At 40.1% G+C, this 18,978-nt stretch overlaps 1 protein-coding gene across 4 annotated transcripts in view; it reads left to right on the forward strand.

Moving 5' to 3' along the window:
• The window catches only part of Trim9 (E3 ubiquitin-protein ligase Trim9), a 593,684-nt gene that overhangs the window by 412,996 nt on the left and 161,710 nt on the right, over nucleotides 1-18,978 (forward strand). For all 4 annotated transcript variants that reach the window (XM_083124911.1, XM_083124913.1, XM_083124912.1 and 1 more), the window contains exon 3: nucleotides 6,992-7,225. In XM_083124911.1, coding sequence (XP_082981037.1) covers nucleotides 6,992-7,225 — 234 coding nt within the window. The remainder of the gene's footprint in view (nucleotides 1-6,991; nucleotides 7,226-18,978) is intronic.

The raw sequence follows: 18,978 nt of genomic DNA on the forward strand, positions 1-18,978 counted from the left end.
TGATCTGTGAGAAATATAATGTATCTCGACAATTAAGAATTGAAGGAAACAATGTGTGCTGCAAAAAATGCCCGTGGCAACGGTTGCTAAGGACGTGAAAATAGGGCATTTTCACCCTTAAGGAAGGGCAAAGTGAGCGATTTCTTAATTTTCTCAGCCTTTTGGGACGATTTCATGGGGGGTCGTAATCGGACATTTTTCGCCTCCGGGGCTTCCTTCATGGAGAACATTTATGTCAGTGAGTCAGTCAGTCAGTGGTGGGATTGGGGCTTTATATATATTGGACTCGCGTACTTTCGACGTGGCCTTTGGCCACGTCTTGCATGCTCGCATGCGTGACCTTCGGCCACGTTGTGGTCGCAATCATGTTATAGATGGGGTTCTTCATAGATCTTAATGACTTTGAAAATGTCTGCATGTTGTATTGAATGATGGGGAACATATGCATAAGTTTGAAAAGTTTAGAAAGTAACTTTATATGTGTATGGGCTCTAATAAGGTACAAATATTCAAACTTTTTTTTGTATATTTTCTTCATAATGAACTGAGTAAATAATAACAGTTTCAACATAAGTAGTTGGATGTTTTGCATCAACGAATTGAATAGCGACTAAATTGAAAATGCAATATTTACGTATTTGGTTATTTTCACATTTTTGAACGTAATTGGATAATAACTGTTTTCCGTCATTCCCCTCAAATCCCTACCTTGCCTCTGTAATAAATTCTGATGCTCGTATTTTGAAATTCGAAAAGTCTAGCATAATTCCCTTACAGTAGCTTCCGGGGTGAAAATAAACTTTCTTTAAGTTCCCTAGCAACGTCCGTTTCCATGGACAACAACAGGCACGGCAAGCTCTAAGGAATTGCATGTCATTATACCCCCTAAACATTTAGTTAAAACAAGCACGATGTAGATATTTACGCATTGAGTATAACGTAATTGTATCTGGGCTGAAACTCCTTATCATGTAGATGTCACCCTTGTTTCAGGCACCTTTTCAAAACCATGAGTTGATTCATCTGTGTGCTATTGATCTGTGAGAAATATAATGCAGCTAGACAATTAAGAATTGAAGGAAACAATGTGTGCAAAAGAAATGCCCGTGGCAACGGTTGCTAAGGACGTGAGAAAAGGGCATTTTCACCCTTAAGGAAGGGCCGATTGAGCGATTTTTGAATTTTCTCGGACTTTTGGGACGATTTCATGGGGGGTCGTAATCGGGCGTTTTTCGCCTCCGGGGCTTCCTTCATGGAGAACATTTATGTCAGTGAGTGAGTAAGTGGTGGGATTGGGGCTATATATATATTGGACTCGCGTACTTTCGACGTGGCCTTTGGCCACGTCTTGTACGCTCCCATGCGTGACCTTCGGCCACGTTGTGAACGCAATCATGTTTTAGATGGAGTTCCTTAATGATCTTAATGACTTTGAAAATGTCTGCATGTTGTATTGGATGATGAGGAACATGTGTACAAGTTCGTTAATTTGAAAAGTTTAGAAAGTAACTTTATGTGTGTATGGGCTCTAATAAGGTACAAATATTCAAACTATTATTGTATATTTTCTTAATAATGAACTGAGTAAGTAATAACCGTTTCAAGATAAGTAGTTGGATGTTTTGCATTAACGAATTGAATAGCGACTAAATTGAAAATGCAATATTTACGTATTTGTTATTTTCACATTTTTGAACGTAATTGGATAATGACCGTTTTCCGTCATTCCCCTCAAATTCCTACGTTGCCTCTGTAATAAAATTCTGATGCTCGTATTTTGAAATTCGAAAACTCTAGCATAATTCCCTTACAGTATTTTTCGGGTCGAAAATAAACTTTCTTTAAGTTCCCTAGCAACGTCCGTTTCCATGGACAACAACAGGCACGGCAAGCTATAAGGAATTGCATGTCATTATACCCCCTAAATATTTAGTTAAAACAAGCACGATGTAGATATTTACGCATTAAGTATAACAATATATACGTAATTGTATCTGGGCTGAAACTCCTTATCATGTAGATGTCACCCTTGTTTCAGGCACCTTTTCAAAACCATGAGTTGATTCATCTGTGTGCTATTGATCTGTGAGAAATATAATGTAGCTAGACAATTAAGAATTGAAGGAAACAATGTGTGCAAAAGAAATGCCCGTGGCAACGGTTGCTAAGGACGTGAGAAAAGGGCATTTTCACCCTTAAGGAAGGGCCGATTGAGAGATTTTTGAATTTTCTCGGCCTTTTGGGACGATTTCATGGGGGGTCGTAATGGGGCGTTTTTCGCCTCCGGGGCTTCCTTCACGGAGAACATTTATGTCAGTGAGTGAGTGAGTGGTGGGATTGGGGCTTTATATATATTGGACTTGCGGACTTTCGACGTGGCCTTTGGCCACGTCTCGTGCGCTCGCCGACGTGGTTCTCTTATTTGGAAAGTTTTGAACGTAAATTTATGTGTGTTTGCGCTGTAATATGTACAAATAATCAAAATATTATTGTTTTTTTCTTAATAATAAGCTGGGTAAGTAATAACAGTTACAAGATAGTTAGTTATATGTTTTATGTAAACGAATTCAATAGCGACACTAAATTGGAAAAGTAACATTTTACTTCTGTAGTGAGTTTTACATTTTTAAACATAATTGAAATAAAGAAATGTTTTCCTTCATTCTTCGCAAATTTCTATCTCTCCTCTGCAATGAATTCTGATGCTCACATTTTAAAATTCGAAAACTCTAATACTGTGCACAAAGTGGACTTAAAACACCAAATCAATCAATCAATCAATCAATCGAAAACTCTAGCATAATTCCCTTACAGTAGCATTCGGGGTGAAAATAAACTTTCTTTAAGTTCCCTAGCAACGTCCGTTTCCATGGTGAACAACAAGCACGGCAAGCTCTAAGGAATTGCATGTCATTATACCCCCTAAACATTTAGTTGAAACAAGCACGATGCAGATATTTACGCATTGAGTTTACCAATATATACGTAATTGTATCTGGGCTGAAACTCCTTATTATGTAGATGTCACCCTTGTTTCAGGCACCTTTTCAAAGCCAGGAGTTGATTCATCTGTGTGTTACTTATCTGTGAGAAATATAATGTAGCTGGACAATTAAGAATTGAAGGAAACAATGTGTGCAAAAGAAATGCCCGTGGCAACGGTTGCTAAGGACGTGAGAAAAGGGCATTTTCACCCTTAAGGAAGGGCCGATTGAGAGATTTTTTAATTTTCTCGGCCTTTTGGGACGATTTCATGGGGGGTCGTAATCGGGCGTTTTTCGCCTCCGGGGCTTCCTTCATGGAGAACATTTATGTCAGTGAGTGAGTGAGTGAGTGGTGGGATTGGGGCTATATATATATTGGATAAGCCACAATGCAGTCTTACCACGGGAAGATTTTCAGTTCTAATGAAAAGAATCCCCATTATCTTCCCAGCACATGAATGTCGCGCAACAAGACGCTTCACGCTTTTCATACGCAACTAACTCATTACCCCCCCCCCCACTCCTTCCCCTAAGGAAAAATGCAATTTATTACGATATGAGCTGCTTATGCTTCTCTACAGACTCAATTATTCAGGACTCCCTGCTTAAAGGTCGTTATTAAACTTAACATGCTCCTTCTCGTTTATTAAATCTGGGGTCTTCTCCTCTTGCCACCGGGAAGCAATTTGTTTCACTTCGTCGATCCGGTCCCTCACATACTTAAGGGGTCCCCACGAGGCACCTGCTTCCGTATTATGAACATACCCCTCTTTTTTATTTCCGGGATATTAACCGAAATGAAAAAAAAATGGGTCACATTTTAATTAAATATGCGGCGAAGGAACATTTGTGAGAGACCGAAATAAATATTTTGCTACTATACGCGCCACCAGAATTTTTTGTAGTTTTGTACAGGGTTTGTTTCACGCAGTTGATATAAAATTGAATTGAAATTAGTGCTGCAGCGAGATGTTTTCGCTCGAGCGCGTAATACGAGGGGATGCTGATAAGTTCCTGGCTGTACCCAGAAATAATTGAGATAGAGTGATGGTACTACATATTTATTCAACATATTCCCCCTAAGTCCCCCTAGCCCCTGCAAATAAAAGTTGTTTGATTGAAAAGAACTGTGGGAGTTCCTGAAACCAGCTCTCTGTGGCTTCAATCACGTCAGAAATGTCACTAAATCGATGTCCTTTCAGATGTTTTTTCAGGTGTGGGAACAGGTGATAATCAGAGTGGGCTAAATCAGGTGAATAGGGTGGGTGTTCGACCAATTCAAAACCCCGTAAATGGAATTTGTCCATTACATTGTTGGTCTTGTGTACTGGGGCATTGTCCTGTAAAAACAAGATGCATTTCGTCAATTTCCCTCGGCGTTTCTTCTTGATATTCACCAGTTATCGTAGAACCAACCTGGAGTTACTCCAGCATCAAAATCCCATCCCTGCCCCAAAGCATTGACGCCAACACATTCTTGGATGACTTTTGTGCACAAAATTTCTTCGGACGGGGTGACCCCTTGTGGCGTCATTCCATGGACTGATCCTTGGTCTCGGGATCATAGATATGTAGCCACGTTTCATCCTCAGTCACTAATCTGCCCAAAAAATCCTCTTCACCAGCACGAAACCGAGCCAAAATTGCCTCCGATGACTTCACTCTGCCGTTTCTGATCACTGTTCAAGCATTTCGGAACCCATTGGGCAGAAAGTTTCTTCATGTCCAGTACATCATGTACGATGATTCCTACACGTTCCCGGGAGATGTTCATTATCTCTGCCTTCTTGGCTGATATTCGCCGATCCATAAGAATCATGTCATGCACAGCATCACGTGTTGCCGGATCCGTCAGTGATGAATGGCGCCCAATGCGGACCTCGTCTTCGACGCTGAAATGTCCAGTCCTGAATCTTGCTCTCCAGGTTTTTATGGTGCTGTATGAAGGACACTTATCTCCCAGTGTTTGTGACATGTCGCCGTGAATGTCCTTCGCAGACTTTCCTTGGAGGAACAGAAACTTGATCACACCCCGAACAATGACGTGTGCCTCCACCATGACTACTTCAAACCTGAAAAATTGAAAGAAGCTATTACGGGAGGCAATATTACACACTTTCATATGAGAGATGAATCGCGAATGGGAAACGACGAGAAGAGAGCAAGGCCAGGAACTTATCAGTGAAAGACGCAATGAAGTTGAAACTTAGTGATCATAGTTTCCATGCTAAAATGTAGTTTCGTCTATCTTACCAATACAGTGATACAAGAAAATGGAATAGATGATTGTGGGCTGAAACTGTCAAGGCTGATATTTGACATACATTTGTCTACGATCATTGTGACATTAAAATGCTATTTCATCCACCACGCCACGAGTACGAGCGAGCGAATGCGGTTCCATACAGGATTCTAGTAGAAATAATAATCAAACTAATGTTATTGTTAGTTAATAACAATAAACTATTTTTTCCGGAAAGGTAAAGCATATGGTGATGTGGAGGTAAGGCCCCACACATTTAAAATCGTAATCATTTGTGGAAGTGATGTGATAAGCAGCACGCTCCGGCCGCCTTTACCCTCTAGAGTAACCCTCAGGTTCAGGTTTATTAGAGACTGGTTGAATGCCAGAGCCTCTCCAAGTAGCGTCATTTTTGGAAAAATTCCCACTTGAAATCAGCCACCCATGGATTAGAGATAACTTTGGTTTTGATAATTTTATTTTTATTATTTAGTGTCGCTTTTCTGCCACTTTTGGCTAACCGCGACGATGACAATGAGTGATGATAGGATGAAGGTACACTCGCAGAGAACACCCATGCCCAAACCGGGATTCCAGCCGGGAACCCTGGCGTCGTACCTAACCCCTTTTCTTGAGACACTCAAATGTCAACCTTCCCTCCACGTAGTAAATCCTTTGTGAGGCTCCTGTTGTGTCATCCATATATAACTAGGCTATCTAGGCTATAGCCTATAGCCTAGAAAGTAAAATACTCAAGAGACATCTGTTAGAAACTATGTGAAATAAGCTGATTTGAAAAAGAAGACAATGGCGATTCTGAAGTTGGCAACCTGAATTCTTAGGAGTTGGCAACCTGAATTCTTAGGAGTTGGCAACCTGAATTCTTAGGAGTTGGCAACCTGTATTCTTAGGAGTTGGCAACCTGTATTCTTAGGAGTTGGCAACCTGTATTCTTAGGAGTTGGCAACCTGTATTCTTAGGAGTTGGCAACCTGTATTCTTAGGAGTTGGCAACCTAAATTCTTAGGAGTTGGCAACCTAAATTCTTAGGAGTTGGCAACCTGAATTCTTAGGAGTTGGCAACCTGAATTCTTAGGAGTTGGCAACCTGAATTCTTAGGAGTTGCCAACCTGAATTCTTAGGAGTTGGCAACCTGAATTCTTAGGAGTTGGCAACCTGAATTCTTAGGAGTTGGCAACCTGAATTCTTAGGAGTTGGCAACCTGAATTCTTAGGAGTTGGCAACCTGAATTCTTAGGAGTTGGCAACCTGAATTCTTAGGAGTTGGCAACCTGAATTCTTAGGAGTTAGCAACCTGACTACCGTTGGGATGGCAACGTGGCTTACTTGAAGACGTCAAGAATGAGTCTAGTATTTTCCCTTCCTCCATAGCCTAGAGACCAGGTGTCATTTAAGATAGCCCAGGTCTTAAGACTCAGCATACGCCACTGACTCGTATGTTTGTGATTGTCCCTTCATCCATCTCATCTTATCACCATTCATCCTCATCTTCACGACAGCCAAAAGTGGCAGAAACGCGAAGTAAAATAAATCAATTAATTTATTTGCTGGAGTAAATGGACACTGATGTCGGTACGTTTCCACTAGTGCTTTGGTAGGGCCTGCGTCTTTTATTATGGAAGAAATTCAGTGATAGTGTAATTTGTAACTTTAAATGATAGAAAGTTAGAGAAGATATTTTGATTTCTGCAACTGTAATTTGATTTGTCAAGAGATGTGTGTAACACGAGCTTCCCGTTCTTGCAGGACAACTGCCTGGACTTCGAGAACCTTCTGGTGACCCAGTGCGACGCTCTCATCCAGGCCATCGAGATGAGGAAGCAGCAACTGGTGGAGTTCATCCGGCAGGAGAAGGAGTTCAAGGTCAGGTCCCTCAAGGACCAAGTCTCCTCCTGCACCTGCAAGCTGCAGCAGACAACGGGACTCCTGCAGTTCTGCATCGAGGCCCTCAAGGAAACAGACTCAGCCGCTTTCCTGCAAGTAAGTAGCTTTCTATACTGCATCTCTATCATGTGGGCGGTTCAAGGTCACACTCATTCAGCATCACCAGATTGTCGTACCGTACGGTCACGTTGGATCGGGAGTGTTCCACTTCCGCACGAGTTGCGCTGGCCCCGTCCAGTTCGTTGCACTTTTTGACTCTCTCTGCACTTGAGCGTCTAATTGGTTACGCGGTGAAACACCGACTCGCCTACTTCCTTGATTTGGTGTCTGCACCGTTTGCACTACGTTCTGGAGCAGTGTATGTTTGGTGTATGGTTACGTGGTGCGTGCTAACTAATCAAATAAACGTTTAAAGCAGTAGACAGGCATTTGCTGAATCTTCTGAACTTGAACACCTCTATCCGTCTACCTGCCTGATACCGGAATACACCTTCACTACACCTAGTGTCAAATAGTGCAGCGAACTAGACGGGGCTATTGGCACTCATTAATAGGATTCAGGCTTGTATGAAAGTACATATTTTTACCTCTGTATGTAGCAAAGCGAGAAATGTCGACGTGGATTTCAAGTTTCATATTTTTACATATTTTCAGACAGATTTCCCGTTTAGAGGACACATTTTACATAAAATATTATATTTTCTGTCATTTTCTTCAGTTTTCATTGAGTATTGCAGATATATTTGCAGGAACAAACACTCAAAATATATTTTTTGTAAGAACATCGGTGATTTTTATCTGATTGTGGCAGGATATCTTCTTCATTCATTGAGAATATTTTTGTATATTTTAGAAATTTAGATGAATCTCTCGCTGGGCACTGAAGTGTACCCAAAGCACACAGACACGATGCTGAACTTTTTCAATGTTATTTGACACATTATAATATTATTTGAAGGGCTTGCGTGTAAAACATGGTAAGTGACATTTTGGTTATTTTTGAGTTACAAAGTAAAATGTGCCAACCTTCAATTTTCGAGTGAAATTGCCATGTCATACAATTTGCATTGGACTCAGTGAAGCCTTGTGAAATTGGTAAACACAGCACGAAAAGAATTTATCTGCAGTATAGCTTCTAATAATATTTTTTCTTAATGAACTTAGAAATGTGCAAAATGTCACTTACCATGTTTTAAACCCGAGCCCTTCATTTCAAAATGACTTTTTGTAATTGAAGAAAGACACATAGCACAGTGGGATCCTTGAGTATTACCGTGCAAATTGTCCATGACTATTTTCATTTAATTTTCTCTTACATCCGATGTGTTTTTAAGCCATGGATTTTTATGTATGCTGTTGCAGAAATTGTCAACAGCTTGTTTTGAGTTTTCTTTTAATTCTTGAAGCTCTTACTGGGTCAAATAAAGTGCACGAACATGGTGATTAACAATTTGCACGGTAATACTTATGGATCCCACTGTACAGTATAATGCATCTATTACTGTCAGAAACAGCCCAAAAATAGCACAGGAATGAAGGAATTGACCTAAGGTTACTACATATGTTAATATATTTACATATTTTTACACATTAGTGATATTTAACATATTTGTGTACATATCTCCCATGCTTTATCTAGATAACGGGCAGTAAAGTTGTTCATGGCGAAGAAGGAGGGTAGAATACACACAATTTTGTTCTTTCCTATTTTCTGACATTTTCTAATAATAACTTGAAAATGATTCGTAACTTTATGAGCAATTCTACATATTCAAACTGGCGAACTGAACAATGATCTTTGATGCACCATTTCTTCTGCAGTTCGTGGGTTAATGAACCTCCTACTACTTCAGATATGCTTTGAGTTATAAGAAAAGAAAATATAAATATATATATAATTACTATTACAAAATATAAACGAGGAAGCGAACCGAACATTGCGCCGCAAGACTTAAAACTGTTACAGGAGTAAGATGGTGGATAGGTTGCCATGACAGCGTTGTAGTTTTGAACCCCAATACCAGGTGGTTCCACGGTACATTTTATGACGTCATCGTATATGCACAGATTTTATAGGAAAGATAGGCAACGTTCTATCCTTGCTAATCCACTTTATTCTCCTTTGAGGAGGACGGGGACGATCCTCTATCTCCACACGGGGGAATAATATAATCCTTGCTTCTTTGCGGCAGCACAGAGGACTGCAATCATATTCACTGAAATCTCTCAGGCCTGATACTGAAAGTCCTGGTAAGTCTTCTGAAGAGGTTTTATTGCAGAGTGATATTTTTTACTCTCTCTTTCAAGAGTGATATACGAGATACACACATTTGCTTCTTCTTTTAAAATCTCTTCTTATCAAGTCCACGTTACTAGCAATTCTAGTTCATTTCTTCTCATGTCTACCTTTCTAATGGCAAGTCCATATTTTACAAAGTTCCATAGCAATGTGACGTCACATAATTGACCATTAAGTCTTGTAGAATTCAATATAACGTATACAAAATGTAGTTAAACAGTTTCCACTCTGAAACTTGTCTGTGAACTCTTTTAACATCAGTAAAATCGAGTAAAATAACATAAGTTAAACGAAACCTATGCAAATTAAGTTCAGTATAAAATGAGTTTTATATTAATGTACAAGGGCAATGAAAAATTTATACATAAATTAGTAAGTTTTTCTCTCATTATGATGAGGGTCAAATACTGACATTGGTGTGAATTGAATGTATTAATAGTTCTAGGAAGCACACAGAATGATCAATATATTTTTTTAATTGTAAGTATTTTCTCTATGACAACACTTTTGATATGACTCATACCATTGTCACGGGCGGGACACACAGACTTCATTTTTATATTAAAGTAACTATTCTACTGATAATTAATAATTTTCTTACAGTTTCTGTGTAATGAAATATGAAACTTAACACTGTTGATTAAACATAACTACGTTTAAAATACTTTCCCAGATTTGTATCTACAAGTGAACAATTTTGTGTCGGGGGTGAGACAGATAAAACACTGCCCCTTTACTTAATAAGACATTTATTTTATTTTTTTGGAATTTTGAAATGGTGAAAAACAAATCATTTAAGACTTAGAGAGAAGGTAATCGACCTTTGAATATTCTTGGGGGGTGGGGGTGGGGAAGAATGTAACAATTAAAGCATAAATTAATTGTTTTTGGTGTCGCGGCTGGGACACAATAGAAAACAAAAGTAAATCAGAAAGTTAAGATAAATGAACACTATGTAAAATACCTTCTATCTTCTAACTTTATTATGTATAATACTTGAATTTCTATGCAAATGAACATTTTAGATTGTTTACTCATAAGATAGAATAAAGTTGCAGCATTGCATTTAATTGTAAGAATCGAGATTCAGGAACACTTTGACAAGGAATGCCCCATATAAATGGGCGTAAGGGGGGGGGGGGGGTTCAACGTAACCCCCTTGGTACAGTAAAAAAAATACAAGATTACCTGTTCTACCTGCTATGCGGAGAGACGTATTTTGTTCTCATAAATTACAAGCCTATAGAATGGGATACGGATGGGAGAGGAATTAATTTCACACACCAGATGCGACTGCAAAGCAAATGACTGCAATTTCCTGATAGTTTCGGAATTTCTCTGGAAAATACTCAGAAAACTCCTAAAATTTCACAAATTCTATAAGCCACATGTAATTTCTGCCCGAAGAAGCTGCTTATAATTTCATTAGAAGTTCCAGATATGGTTTGTTAAAATTCAAGTTTTAAGTATTCCTCAGGTTCTAATTTTTTGATGATTTGAAATGTCCCAACTATTTGATAATGCCGAAAGTGGATAAACCATTTTTCAAACTCTAGATCGGAATGGGAAACTTGTACCTATTGGAGATGGTAACTGCATCTTGGTTAGCTTCAGCTATTAGAACTTCTATTCTCTCTGGGTTGAGTGGGTGTGGATTTAGAAAAAATAAATAGTTGGTGAAGAATATGATGGTGCTGGATGTAATGGGTGGTAGAATTAAGGGGGTGAGATTGAGGTAGATAGATAATTTGAGAGAAGTGTCCAAAAGCAATTTTTGTACATTGTTCAGCACATATTTTAACCCTGGCTATTGCCCATTTCTGTTGAATTTTCTGCGATATTGAGACTCAAATCAGTTATAATTTTTTCCCCTCGAGTCTTCTCAAAGGAGCAGTCTCTCGTGGTTAGCATATCGTGGGTCTCGGGTTGGAATCCGGGAATGGGCATGAGCGTTTGTGGGTGTCCATTCATCAATTTCATCATGTCATCACTCATCCCGATCTTCGGAAATTAGCCAAAAGTATCAATACTCAGAAATGTGACTTGTGAAATCGTATACACTAATAGTAGAAACTTTACTGTTGTCCAGTTTTGGACCATTTTGTAGTAGAAATTAACCCAAGTTTCTCTGAACACAGTCAACACATTGAAAAATTGCAAGAACTTATTCCAATATGAAATGCCTATTCTTCATTCATTGGAACGGTGTGTCAAAATGTTGGATGGCCTGGTTGATATTTTTTACATTTTCAAATCTGAATGAAAAATGTGGCAAACTGTAATTAAAAATACATATCCAGGGTCTGCATTGTAGGCAGTAGAAAATTGTGACAAGCTCTTGTACTCACATATGCACAAATTGTTGGTGATCTTGGCTATACTGCCAGTTTCATCTTCAACACCCGAGAGGATGTGTTTAACATTAAGGAGGTCGAAATAATTCCCTCGCAATTCAACGGGAGATCCTCGACTAATGGACCCTGCACTGTTAAGTGTACATACATACGAATATTATAATAACACCGATGATGTTATTTTCAATTTTGTAGAAAGGATGGAAAGACTAATTCTTTTTTAAGGAGAAGCTAGGATTAGCTTTCTCCAAAGCATTTTCTGCTCATTTTATGTAGAAAAGGTAGAAGTTCGTAGATAGACTTACTTTAATAAATGTGTGACCTTTCATGTGGTGGCAGAATGGATTTGATAGCCAGATCATACCTAGGGACGCTATACGTCCCGGATTTTCAGGGACAATCCCGGAATGATATAATTTGTTCCGGTGCTCCGAATACTTTCTTCGGGATGCACAAAGTCCTGGAGTCGGGTGGTAAAGAAGAAATGATTAAGACAATACTTTCCTGAACTTTTTTATATTTAAATGCGTGGACGTTATATTAAAATGCTCATTTTACAAAACAATCTAACTCTACATTGAACCACTCCCTCTCCATAATACAAGAGTTAACGAGATACAGACGGTACTGCAGACATCTTTGACTTCACGATGGCGCCGCCGTCTGCTAGGAGTGCTGAATTTCAGTTACGATTCTCTTCCATTGTATAGTAACCTGCTTACTATAGAGAGTCAGTGCTTGGGTGCCTATCTGTTCAGTCCGCAGTTTTCAAATAAAGTTCCCACACAATGTGGGATATACTAAATGACAATTGTGTTGTGCATACATACAACTTTATCGGGTCCAACCCCCCCCCCCCCCCTCCGCCCTAACGAGCTACCGGTCAGTAGTGTCCCGGATTTTCACTTATGAAATATAGGAATCCTAATTGATCCAAGAGTTGAACCCCGAAATATAGGAATCCTAATTGAACCAAGAGTTGAACCCCTCCCCCCTGACGTGAGCTATATATACGCCCTTGCCTATATATAATATATATATATCAAAGGTGAGCGAGCGATCGATATATATACGTACATATATATATCAGAGAGAGAGAGAGCTTATAATCCCTGTGAAATTGCTCTCAATGACCAGTAGCTAGTTCAAAGTGCTTGTTAATCACGTGATTATGTTTCGGAAATGTAATCCGACCAGTATTTCCCATGACACCCTCAAAAAGTGCGTTCCAGTTTGATAGATAACATCCTCGTGAAAATTACCTGTGTTTTGTTCGTTGTTGTCTTATTGCATGTCCATTGTGGACGCGCGTTGATGGCAAAACCGTATTTACTCGGACAAAGCTGAAACGACCAGGACCGCGGTAATATCAGCGTTTTTCCACCATCAATAAAATCACACTCGCACGTTGATAGCATCTGTTGTTTTGACATGAATTTATCCACTCTCGCAGTGGGGGTCGAGGGGGGGTGGGCGGTGATTAAAAAACAACGCCAAAATCCGTTTTTGTTTTCCAGTGAAAGGAATTTGATTCTTTCCGATGTATCCGCAATTCAGGAGTTAAAAAAAATAAAATGGGGCACATATGTGTGCGAGATGGGAGATTGGTACATGACACGCAGACGAATATCGTGCTAATGAACGTATTATTGATGATACAGCGTCGCTCGTTCAGATGTCGCGCGTTGTCCCACAAGAGCGACCGGAGGGGATTAGGACATCAATCACTTGTCTCATCTCACATGGAGTCAATCTCGCTTTTCCTTGCCGGAGGATGCAAAACGCTGGGAGGTAATGAACGATGGATTGGATACGGACTGGCTCCGGGTTTACCCTTGTTTAGAGCTAGTGATAAGCAGCGCGCCCTAGCGGTGGTCAGAGGAACCCAACGTTATGCGTTTGTTAATTCCTTTCTCCATTGTATGAATCCGCTTTCGTCACGCTTGTTGTTCAGTGTGTTTTGCATGCAATGTTACGGAGATTTCACACACGTGTCACTTGAGGATTTCACCAATACGAGGGTGATTCAAAAAGTAAGGTAACGAGCTCCCGTGGACAAACTTTATTCCACAGGCAGATATACTGATACACAGTAGAATACACTGATACACATTACTTTTCAACATAGTCACCAGCGCAGCAATCTTCCAGCTGATATTGCGAGGGTCTGACGCAACATATGCGCCATCCAACGGCTGCTTGATAAAGCTATGCTCTTCTGCTGCGAGCCTGACGGGAAATTTGAAGAACAGGAGGGATATGATACCCGTGAAAGCTCTTGTTACCTTACTTTTTGAATCACCCTCGTAAAACCTGTCATGCCGCTGTGAAACGAGGCTGTTGATTGGTTTGTAACAAATTATCTTTCTCATCTCTTATCAGTAGCTGCGATCTTAAGGTGAAATAGTTGGTGGTAGAAGCTCTGAAAATGAATTTCTCAGTGTATTACAACTTATTACAAAATATGTTTAATCCTGCTAAGGAAACACTATTTAAATTAGATATTTGTAGGTTGTCTGGGGGGCTCCACCCCCCGAGCCCTGTCTACATGCCTGCTCGCACGTCGCTTCTTGCTTCGATGTAAAATCCTTCTCAAGCAAGACATTCACTACGCATGCGCCAACAACAGACCGAAGCAACACGCTAGCGACCTGTGACACGTGCAGCTTGTCGTGTTGCTTCGGTTCGAAAAGTCCTATTTATTTCTGAAGGTTAGTTTCCAAGGGAGCTGTCAGACCGAAGCGACATGCGACACGGGCCCCTTCCAGTCCATTCGTAAGCATTCACAGCAGTGGCGTCTCGTCCCTTGGGGCTTCCGGAGCTTAGCCCCTAAAGAAAAACGGACGTATTCACGTAATTATCAATCACCATAACGCATAACTATCCCACAGTCTTTTAAAAGGCGATTTTTACCCACGTAAATTCATCGTCTGTTGCAATGGATACGACAGCGCTCTTAGCGGCATTGATCTCAATTATCGTTTTCCGGGGCACGTCGCAAAGGAAGGCGTGGCCTACACCCACCTACGCTACAGTGAAGGTCACATGCTACCAGAGAGAGGAGGGGAGAGTGGAATGGATTTGAGTGCTGATTCGAGGCTAGTTCCGTTGCGTCGCGTTCGATCTCGCGTGATGTTCTGTAGTGTTTTGGTGGCTTTCATTCGCTATGTTTGAGTGAGTTTGGCAGGGTTGATGTTCGAACACAAATTGATGAAGGACATAGGCTGTCAATTACAAGACACAATGAATTTGTTCGGAAAAATAGGCATATATTAAATAGAATTATCGATTGCTTAAAATTCTGTGATCGACATGAACTTGCTCTACGAGGACATAATGAAAGAGAACAATCTTTAAACAGAGGCATCTTCCCAGATTTATTATCCCTTCATAGAAGAGGGAAAACTAAAGAGGGAACTTCGTGTTCTTTATTGTAGTGAAGAGTTGAAACACATAAACTCTATCAGTAGATTGCATTCATTTTTTATTTAAAATTATTTAGAGGATACCTTTCCAGAATCAGTAAAAATGACAAACATAGTTTTAACAACTCCAGTGGCAACAGCTGAATCTGAACGATGTTTCGGCACACTGAAGCGTATTAAAACCTGCTTAAGAAATGCAATGGGACAAGACAGACCAAATGCCTTGGCACTTGCTTACAATAGAGAAAGAATACATTTCAAACATAGAGGGCTTCAACGAAAAAGTAATAACAAAATTTGCTGAACAGAAGAACAGGAGTCAACGTTCGTAGAAAGGTATGTTTCACAACAATACCTGTTTCTTTTGTAATCATGTGAATTGCCATTATATTTTAAATTCTTTAAAAAAAAAAGTCCAGTTTTGTAGTTTAGAAGTAGTTAAATACCCGTTTTTTTGGTAATTCATGTAATTTGTCATTAAATTTTAAATTCTTTCAAAAAAGTAAGTCCAGTTTTGTAGTCTAGAAGAAAAAAATACCTTTTTTTTTTGTAATTCATGTGAATTGTCGTTATATTTTAAATTCTTTAAAAAATAAGCCCCGGCCAAATTTGAGGCCACGAGACGCCACTGATTCACAGCGCATGCACGAACAATCAGATCGAGACGACACGTGCAGCTTTTCGTGTCGCTTCAGTTCGAAAAGTTCCATTTATTTCTGAAGGTTGGTTTCCAAGATGCACGTGTCGCTTTTGTCTGAAAGCTCTCTCAGGGAACGTCCATTCTGTAACAGGAATCAAGTTTTTGTTTAAATCCACTGTCTACAGATAGGCTAAAACGGGACTGGGCCTACAGTTTAAAGTGGGATCCGAACCAATATGTGCCTCCATCGGGTATCGGGATTCCTTGAATTACATCAAGAAAGATGCAGGAAGGTGCATCAAAGACTATCGATGCATCGACGTGGAAAGAAATGCATCAAATTGCTCTTGGTAAAGGCTAAAAAAAGTACACTTTAGTACATCAATCAATGCGTTTCTTGTGCATCAGATAACATTTGATGCATTTAATTTTCTGTGGGTAGAGTGGAATCGTCCAGAAACCGAAACCGTAGCCGTAATGGAACGACATTCCAAAAGGATTGCGTGTGGGGAATGTCTTATACAGCACAACTGCTAGACTCGATTTGAATCGATATTTCTCGGCTTCGTTTTCAATGAAAATTCGTTCACTCCGTCTTTTGCATATCCGGGAAAGCTTAATCAACTTAGCAGAGTGAATAGGAGCAGGTACAGGTTTTGTATAAGGGCTTCCTGCCACAAGGATGCTAACCGGATGAAGTAATAATTGAGACCAGCGCAGAGTCTATAAATTCAGTTAACGCCGATATAATAGGGCAGGAAATTAACGGCCCTGTCGTCACCGAGGGTTTACACAATAACTGCAGCCTCCCCGGTGCGTTGGAACACGAATTCCCGAAGCAACAGGTTCACGTAACATGTTTTGAGATGTACTGTGTTCTAGTTGTATACAATGTTGCTCAGCCCCGCAGCTAGATATTTTGGCGGCATTGACAGGGTTGTGCTTTCGTGCCCTCATCTTATCACCGACATTTTATGTGAGTTCTTCTATATTTTCTTCTTATGCCATGGTTTGTGATATTTACATCCTGCGAATTTTGAAATTAGGAAACAAATTAAAACTCATTAAAAAATAATATAGGTTTATATTTAAAGATTCGTGGTTTGCATGTCTTATTTTAAGAAGTTTAGCATATTTAAGAACATTTCAGAAAAGGGTCAAATAACAACTTGTATGTTTACCCTCTCCCGTTACCTCTACCAAGTGTAAATTTCTGCGTCGCATATTCTGTCTTTAAAAAAATGAATCCACACCATACAGTGACGTAATCGGAATGCAATGGTTGTTTTAGCGCCACATATACACCTGGCGGCGAAAATTTGAACTATTTGTCTCGTCGTCATTCGCTTCCCCATGCTCTGTGCAGCCTCTGCACCAAGTTTCACCGCGATCCGTTAAAGGGGAAAGCGGCAGGACTTGACTCCATTGGGGCGGAATTTTTCAAAGCCAACGAAACTGACATTCATATGGTGGAAGCACAAAGCAAACTAATGGACAAGATTTTTAAAGACGGGTACTTTCCGAAGGACTGGGCAAGCTCCATAATCTGTCCTATTTATAAAGGGAAAGGGGACAGAAATGACGCAAACAATTTCAGGGGCATTTCTTTATTACCTATATGGAGTAAAATTTACACACACATCTTAAACCGTAGGATCCAGAAATGGACAGAAATATTCGACAAAATCTCACCACTACAAGCGGGCTTCAGGAAAGGGTACAGCACGATAGACAACATATTCATATTACAAACACTAGTACAGAGGAAAATTAAACAGAAGCGGGGGAAATTATACGCATGTTTCATTGATTTTGAAAAAGCATTTGATAAAGTTCATAGGGAAATTCTGTGGGGAAAATTGTATGAGAAGGGAATGTCCGCGCGCATGATCAGAGCACTGCAAGCAATATATGCGAGGGTAGAATTCGGAGTAAGATGCGAAGGAAACCAAGTCTCGGCACTGCAGCCTTCGCTCAGGGGACTGAAACAAGCATGCATCCTATCACCAGTGCTATTTTCATTGTTCATAGATTGGGTAGCGCATGAAATTAAAATGGATCAGGATTCTATCCCATGTATAGGAGTGCAAAGTATACCAGTCCTTATGTATGCAGACGACATAGTCATCTTGTCCGAGACAATAGAGGGTCTTCAAAGGGGCATAGACAGCATATATGAGGGGTGCATCAAATATAAAATGAAGGTAAACATTAAAAAGACAAAAATCATTGCTTTCAAAAATGGCTACACATTTAGCAGACAGGAGACATGGACATACGGGGGGGATTTAATCGAGCGGGTTAAAAACTTCACATACCTGGGGGCATCACTCTCCATGACAGGGAGTTGGACACACCACATAAGGGCAAGAAAAACTAAAACAAAATTTGCAATAGAACAAGTCATAAGGACAATAAACAAGGCACCTCAAATGCCTTTCCCGGTCATTCAAAACCTCTATTCATCAATAGTATTAGGTACATTAAACTATGGAATAGAACTGTGGGGGTTAAGGGGGGACAACACAATAATTGGCATACAAACAGAATTTTATAAGAGAGTAATGGGCGTAAGCAGAGGCACGGCCAACTGTGGGATTCTCAAGGAATTGGGACTGAACAGGGACACGGTACAAGCACGGATGAGGGTGGTTAAATATTGGATGCGATTATCACAAGAGGGCCAAACTACGCTGAGGGGACAATGTTTGGAAATACAGACAAGGGAGGAAAACGTTTCCAGCTGGGGTCTGGAAGTGAAAAATATCTTATATAATAGCGGAATGGGTTGGGTATGGGAAGAGGGAGGAAGGGGGGGCATCTCATCAGAAAATCAAATCAGAGACAGGTTACTCGACATAGACAAACAAGAAATAATAGCAGACTGCCAAACAAAGACCTCAATCAGGGAACAGTTAAGAGTAAGAGAATGGGGGAAAGCGAAATATATCCAGGTGGTGGGAAAAAATGAAAGAAGCGCGCTGGCATGGTTCAGACTAGGGGGATGGAAACAACTAAGAAAGCTAAACGAATCAGGGGAAACGATATGTCCTTTGTGCGAGGGGGAGGAGACGGACAAGCATATCCTACTTAACTGCACTTCTACACGTGACCTAAGGGACAAATGGATG

This window comes from Lepisma saccharinum, chromosome 7 (assembly GCF_977018435.1).
Source record: "Lepisma saccharinum chromosome 7, izLepSacc3.1, whole genome shotgun sequence".
Taxonomy (NCBI): domain Eukaryota; kingdom Metazoa; phylum Arthropoda; class Insecta; order Zygentoma; family Lepismatidae; genus Lepisma; species Lepisma saccharinum.